The sequence below is a fragment of the Triticum aestivum genome, chromosome 1B (genome assembly GCF_018294505.1).
Source record: "Triticum aestivum cultivar Chinese Spring chromosome 1B, IWGSC CS RefSeq v2.1, whole genome shotgun sequence".
NCBI classification, from domain to species: Eukaryota; Viridiplantae; Streptophyta; class Magnoliopsida; order Poales; family Poaceae; genus Triticum; species Triticum aestivum.
This window is the reverse complement of record NC_057795.1, coordinates 152,965,415-152,972,216: the sequence shown is the minus strand read 5'-3', so window position 1 is coordinate 152,972,216 and position 6,802 is coordinate 152,965,415. Positions and strand designations below refer to the sequence as shown.

Genomic DNA, 6,802 nt, shown 5'->3' with positions numbered 1-6,802 from the left:
AAGCTACTAGAAAAGATCATTACCCTCTTCCTTTTATTGTTCACATGCTAGAAAGACTTTCAAAGCACACACATTTTGGTTTCCTTGATGGATATTCTGGTTTTCCTCAAATACCTGTTTCACAACCTGATCAAGAGAAAACCACTTTTACTTGTCCTTTTGGAGCTTATGCTTATAGACGCATGCCTTTTAGTTTATGCAATGCACCTGCTACCTTTCAAAGATGTATGACTGCTATATTCTCTGATTTTTTTGAAAAGATTGTTGAGGTTTTCATGGATGATTTTTTCGTTTATGGAACTTCTTTTGATGATTGCTTAAGCAACCTTGATCGAATTTTGTAGAGATGCAAGCAAACTAATCTCGTCTTGAATTGGGAGAAGTGTCACTTTATGGTTAATGAAGGTATTGTCTTGGGACATAAAATTTCTGAACGAGGTATTGAGGTGGATAAAGCTAAAGTTGATGCAATTGAGAAATTCCATGTCCTAAATAGATCAAAGGTATTTGTAGTTTCCTTGGTCAAGCTGGTTTCTATAGGAGGTTTATTAAATAATTCTCTAAAATTTCTAGGCCTCTTACAAATCTTTTACAAAAGGATGTTCCATTTGATTTTTATGATGATTGTGTAGTAGCCTTTGAAACGCTTAAGAAAGCCTTGATTTATGCACCTATTGTTCAACCACCTGATTAGAACTTGCCTTTTGAAATTATGTGTGATTGCTAGTGATTATGTTGTTGGTGTTGTTCTAGGACAAAGAGTCGATAAGAAATTAAATGTTATTCATTATGCTAGTAAAACTCTAGACAGTGCCCAACGAAATTATGCTACTACTGAAAAAGAATTCTTAGCAGTGGTGTTTGCTTGTGATAAATTAAGATCTTACATTGTTGATTCTAAAGTGACTGTTCACACCGATCATGCTGCTATAAAATATCTTAAGGAAAAGAAAGATGCTAAATCTAGACTCATTAGGTGGGTTCTTTGCTACAAGAATTTGACTTACATATCACTGATAGAAAAGGAGCTGAGAACCCCATAGCTGATAGCTTGTCTAGGTTAGAAAACACTCTTGATGACACACAACCTATTAATGATAGTTCTCCTGATGAACAATTAGCTGCAATAAATGTTTCTCATAACACTCCTTGGTATGCTGATTATGCTAATTATATTGTTGGTAAGTATATACCACCTAGCTTCACATACCAACAAAAGAAAAAAATCTTCTATGATCTAAGACATTAATTTTGCAATGACCCACATCTTTATAAACAAGGAGTAGAGGGTATTATTAGACGTTGTGTACCCGAGTATGAACAGGGACAAATCCTATGGAAATGTCACTCTGAAGCTTATGGAGGGCATCATGCGGGAGATAGAACTGCTCACAAGGTATTGCAATCTGGTTTTTATTGGCCTACTCTCTTCAAGGATGCCCGTAAGTTTGTTCTATCTTGTGCTGAATGTCAAAGAATAGGAAATATTGGTAAGCATTAAGAAATGCCTATGAATTATTCACTTGCTGTTGAACCATTTGATGTTTGGGGATTTGATTACATGGGACCTTTTCCTTCCTTTAATGGGTATACACATATTTTGCTTGTTGTTTATTATGTTACTAAATGTGTCGGGGTTATCTCGCGAGCGGGTTCACGAGACGACAGATGCCACGAGGTGGCTTGTGGTGAGGGCAAGACTGCTTTGGAGGTCAAGGGACGGGATTGGGCAAACAGCACGCGGTGATTTACCCATCTTCGAAGCTCTCCGGAGAGATAATACTCCTACTGCTGCATGTCTGAATATATATGCGGTGTACATGTCGGGTAGTACAAAGTTGCTCCTGGAGCTATATCTGAAAGCGGGTAGAAAAGAACTGCGTGCTCATCTGCTAGCACATGTGTGGCGCGGGTGGCCTTGTGGCCGTATGAGTGTGTGTGCCCATCGAGCCATTGTGGCCCTGGGAATGGATGGATGGGTGGCTAGCTAGCTTGCCAGCCAGCTAGCTTGTGTGCGTGAGTGTCTTTTCCTCCTGGATGGATGGATGGATGTTGACTTTGTAGTGTGAGCTAGCTTTGGGTGTAAGCTAGATGGGCATGGCTGTGTGCTTGGGATGTAAGCTAGTGTAGCTTACATCCCAAGCCGTGTGTAGCTTGGGAGCTAGGCTAAGTTTTGTCCCTGGGGCATTTTATAAATCAATGCCCGGGGACAAAGTACACTGTAGATAATGATGTGTGTGACGAGTGAACAGTATGGCCGTCTTGTCGGTGTCGCGTCGGATGTGATGTCGCAGTTGACTTCGCGTAGCGGGCCGGCTGGAGCAGCCGGACAGGGACCCGGCCGGGCGGCTGGGTTGAGGAGTCCGGCCGGGTTGACGGACTTGGCCGGGTTGAGCAACCCGGCAAAGTGCGAGCCGGATTGAGGGGCGTTGTTGGTCCCGATGTTTTTGAAGCGTGTTCACAGTCTTTGGCCTACCCGGTGGTCATCCCCCCGACAGTAGCCTCTGAGCCTCCGGGCAACTTGGAAAAGTTGCGCGGAGGGTTTTTAGCGGGCGTCGATGAAGCAGTAGATGCCGGTTGCAGCCGGCGACGGGCGTGCAACAGGCACGGCGTGTTTCGGGTGGGGGCATGCGAGCGCACCCACTGGGTGTAGCCTCCGAGCCTCCGGGCAACTTGGAAAAGTTGCGCGGAGGGTCTTGCCGTTGTTGAAGAAGCCGACGGTGATGTCGAGGGCGCTGGGCGTGGACGCGGAGTCCACCGGCTGAGGGGCGCAGGGCCCTGCCGGGCGCGGACACGGAGTCCGCCGGCTGAGTGGGGGCGCGCGAGCGCACCCACTGGGTGTAGCCTCCGGGCAACTTGGAAAATTTGCGTGGAGGGTCTTGTTGTTGATGATGAAGCCGACGATGATGTCGAGGGAGCCAGGCGCGGACGCGGAGTCCGCCGGCTGAGTGGGGGCGCGCGAGCGCCCCCACTGGATGTAGCCTCCGAGCCTCCGGGCAACTTGGAAAAGTTGGGCGGAGGGTCTTCATTGCTGTTGATGAAGCCGACAGTGACGTCGAGGGCGCTGGACGCGGACGCGGAGTCCGCCGGCTGAGGGGCGCAGGGCCCTGCCGGGCGCGGACGCGGAGTCCGCCGACTGAGTGGGGGCGCGCGAGCGCACTGGGTGTAGCCTCCGAGCCTCCGGGCAACTTGGAGAAGTTGCACGGAGGGTCTTGCTGTTGATGATGTGGATACCGGCGATGGAAACGCCGGTTGCGGCCGGCGTCGGGTCCGCAACCCGCGTGTAGCCTCCGAGCCTCCGGGCGAGGAGGCTGTTCCCCATAGCGATGATCGTGCAAAGGACAAGGTTAGTTCGCGCATATATATGAAATGTTTGCTTTTAGCATTTGTAAGTTTTATGCGGAGGGTGCCGACTCGGTTTCGTCCGAGCCCCCTTCAATCTTTTTCATGTCCCCTCCACTCTTTGGCTTTGCCTCTTGTTAGCTAGATAGCTCGGAGCCGGCCTCTAGCTGTTACGAAGAGTGGCCGTGGAGTGGAGCGTACAGTACTCGGACTACAGGAGCAGATTCGACCGAGTAGATACTCGTATAGGAAACTGCCGGGTTGCCCAAGCCGTCTTCTCCCGGACGTTTTTCGCATGGGGTGACCTCCAGCTTTTGCTCTCGCTTGCCGGACAGCTGCCCTGCGGTCAGTGGTTGAGAGTGGGCCTTCGATACCATGTGCACTACTAGCCGTCTGCAGGAACGAACGTATCGGGCCGAGCGGCCAGCCTCCGGGTCGAGACTAGCCGGCGCCGGGGCGAAAAGTAGTGTAACTGTAATAAAGGAGGAGGTGGTCCCCGAGTGCCGCTCGGGGTTATCCAGTTTACGTGATGCAAAATATACGCGGGTGAGGAGCTCACATTGATTTGATGCAGACGAGGCGAAGGACGAGGTCGATGATTGCCGGCGCATCTCGCCCACTGGATGCAGCCTCCAAGCCTCCGGGTGGCTCGAGAGGTGCCCCAGCCAGCGGACCGGGACGGTCAGGCGTCGAGGCGGATGAGCGGCCGGGTCGGGCCCCCAGCCGGCCAGGCGTCAAAGCTGGCAGGCGGACTGGGCGGCCAGACGGTGACGCGGGTAGGTCGCGACTGCAGCAGCCGGACATATCTTCTTTTTCTTAATTTTCTTTCTGAGTGGCCGAGTAGCGGGAGCAACCAGGACTTCCGGGTAGCGCGCGCGACCCGGCCTTCCTGCACTTTCTTTTTCTTTTTTTTTCAGACGGTTGACTTTTCTTTTTTGCATGCAGCATCCGTCCGTGGCATTTGAGCAGCGCGCATGCCTGAAACCGGCGAGCGAGGGGCCGGCAGGCGGCCGGGGGCGGGTGCCGGCCGGGCACGGAGGCGGCCGCACGCAGGGGCCGGTGCGGGAGCCGGACGCGGCGCAGGCAGGGGCGCGGAACCCGCGCGCAAGGTGGCGACGCGGCCGGCCGGGCGAGGCGGACCCGGCGGGGGCGCGCGAGCGAAGCCGGCAGGGCACGCGGGAGCCGGCCGGATGGGGGCCACGGGCGAGGGCCGGGTTGAAGACGAGGCCGGCGGGCGGGGCACCGAGCCGGAGGCGGCGAGGGGCGTGGCAGCCGAGGGGCTGCGCGGGAGCCGGACTCGGCGTGAGGCGGCCGGGTCGACGCGGGGAGCCGGACCCGGCGTGGGGTGGCCGGGTCGACGCGGGGAGCCGGACCCGGCGCCGACGCGGGGAGGCAAAGCCGCGGGCGGAGGCGGAGCCGGCCCGGGCGAAGCCGGCGGGCGCGGGGCGTCCGGCCGCGGGCAGAGGAGATGTAGGGGGTCGACGCGGCGCGCGGAGGCCGGTGATGGGGAGCTGCGGGCGCGGGGGCGTGGAAGCGAGTCGCCGCGGTGATGGGGCGCGTCTGTTGGGACGTTGCCGGGGCGGCGGCGCGGATGGGGCCGCCGTCGCGGCACCGAGGAGGAGAAGGCCGCGGGGCGGCGCAGACGCAGGAGACGGGGCCGGCCGTCGCGGCGACATACGGAAGCGGAGGTGCCCGGGGCAGAGGAGGCCCTGGATGCCTGTCGAGCGCTCGAATGCAGGGAGGAGCAGCAGGGCGATGGCGGGCGTGGTGGCTGGATGCGAGCGGAGACGGCTGCGCACACGCGTGGGCAGAGCAGAGTGGAGGCAAGCGGGGCGGCAGCATGACCGCGCCGGCGGAGAAGAGCACAGGCGCGCTACTAGTCTGGCCATAGTCTGGAATGAGTATCTGAGACATCTACGACTTGTGTCTGAGACATGTATGATAATTATCTGGCCATTGTCTGACTAGTATCCGGCCATTGCACGGGAAATGTCTAACTGGGATGTGCAAGTGTATTGTATGGGCTAGTGCATGGCTATGGTATGAGATTATCTGGGACTGGGAGCAGCCCGTGGTGGCGAGCCCGAGGAGAAAAAAAAAGCGAAGCTGGTGACGAGACGAACGGCGCCGAGGCTGACGACGAGGACGCGGCGTACCGCACGGTCGCCTCGGGGGCGTGTTGACATCGAGCCCTCGAGCGCGATTGGGGCGACGGTGGTGCCACGGCGGCGAAGAAGAAGAGGGCGAGGCCGGCGGTGAGTACGCACCACCCCTCGCGGCCGCTTCGGGGGCGTGTCGACATCGGTCCCCCTAGCGCTACCGGAAAGACGACGACGACGCCGCGGTGATGACGAAAATGGCGAGGCCAACGAGGGGGACGCGCCGTCCCGTGCGGTCGCCTCGGAGGCGTGTTGTTGTCGAGCCCCCGAGCGCAACCGGAGCGACGGCGCAACGCCGCGGATGATGAAGAAAGTGGTCCCGCCCGGACCGCGGTTCCGCGGCAGTTGTGGTATCATAGTACCCCCCACGGTGGGCGCCAACTGTCGGGGTTATCTTGCGGGCGGGTTCGCGAGACGACAGATGCCACGAGGTGGCTTGTGGTGAGGGCAAGACTGCTTTGGAGGTCAAGGAACGGGATTGGGCAAACAACACGCGGTGATTTACCCAGCTTCGTAGCTCTCCAGAGAGATAATACTCCTACTGCTGCATGTCTGAATATATATGCGGTGTACATGTCGGGTAATACAAAGTTGCTCCTGGAGCTATATCTGAGAGCAGGTACAAGAGAGCTGTGTACTCATCTGCTAGCACATGTGTGGCGCGAGTGGCCTTGTGGCTGTATGAGTGTGTGCCCATCGAGCCATTGTGGCCGTGGGAATGGATGGATGGGTGGCTAGCTAGCTTGCCAGCTAGCTTGTGTGCGTGAGTGTCTTTTCCTCCGGAATGGATGGATGGATGTTAACTTTGTAGTGTGAGCTAGCTTTGGGTGTAAGCTAGGTGGGCATGGGTGTGTGCTTGGAATGTAAGCTAGTGTAGCTTACATCCCAAGCCGTGTGTAGCTTGGGAGATAGGCTAAGTTTTGTCTCTGGGGCATTTTATAAATCAATGCCCGGGACAAAGTACATTGTAGATGATGCTGTGTGTGACGAGTGAACAGTATGGCCGTTTTGTTGGTGTCGCGTCGGATGTGATGTCGCGGTTGACTTCGCGTAGCGGGCCGGCTGGAGCAGCCAGACAGGGACCCGGCCGGGCGGCCGGGTTGAGGAGTCCGGCCGGGTTGACGGACTTGGCCGGGTTGAGCAACCCGGCCAAGTGCAAGCGGATTGAGGGGCGTTGCTGGCCCTGATGTTTTTGAAGCGTGTCCGCCATCTTGGGCCTACCCGGGGTCATCCCCCCGACAAAGTGGGTAGAAGCTATTTCAACTAGTAGTGCTGATCACAACACCTCTATTAAAATGGTT

At 56.0% G+C, this 6,802-nt stretch overlaps 1 protein-coding gene across 1 annotated transcript; it reads right to left on the bottom strand.

The window, feature by feature from the left end:
• Nucleotides 1-2,063: 2,063 nt before the first annotated feature.
• Nucleotides 2,064-6,249, bottom strand: LOC123113009 (translation initiation factor IF-2). The gene is made up of 2 exons (XM_044534113.1): nt 3,902-6,249; nt 2,064-3,311 (listed from the first exon to the last, which is right to left on the bottom strand). The coding sequence occupies exon 1, from the start codon at nt 5,229-5,231 to the stop codon at nt 4,077-4,079; it is 1,155 nt and encodes a 384-aa protein (XP_044390048.1). The 5' UTR covers nt 5,232-6,249; the 3' UTR covers nt 2,064-3,311; nt 3,902-4,076.
• Between the last annotated feature and the right edge of the window lie 553 nt (nt 6,250-6,802).

What these genes read in the sequence shown, in the direction of transcription:
- LOC123113009 (XM_044534113.1), bottom strand. Translation starts at nt 5,231, where the DNA reads ATGGCCAGACTAGTAGCGCGCCTGTGCTCTTCTCCGCCGGCGCGGTCA.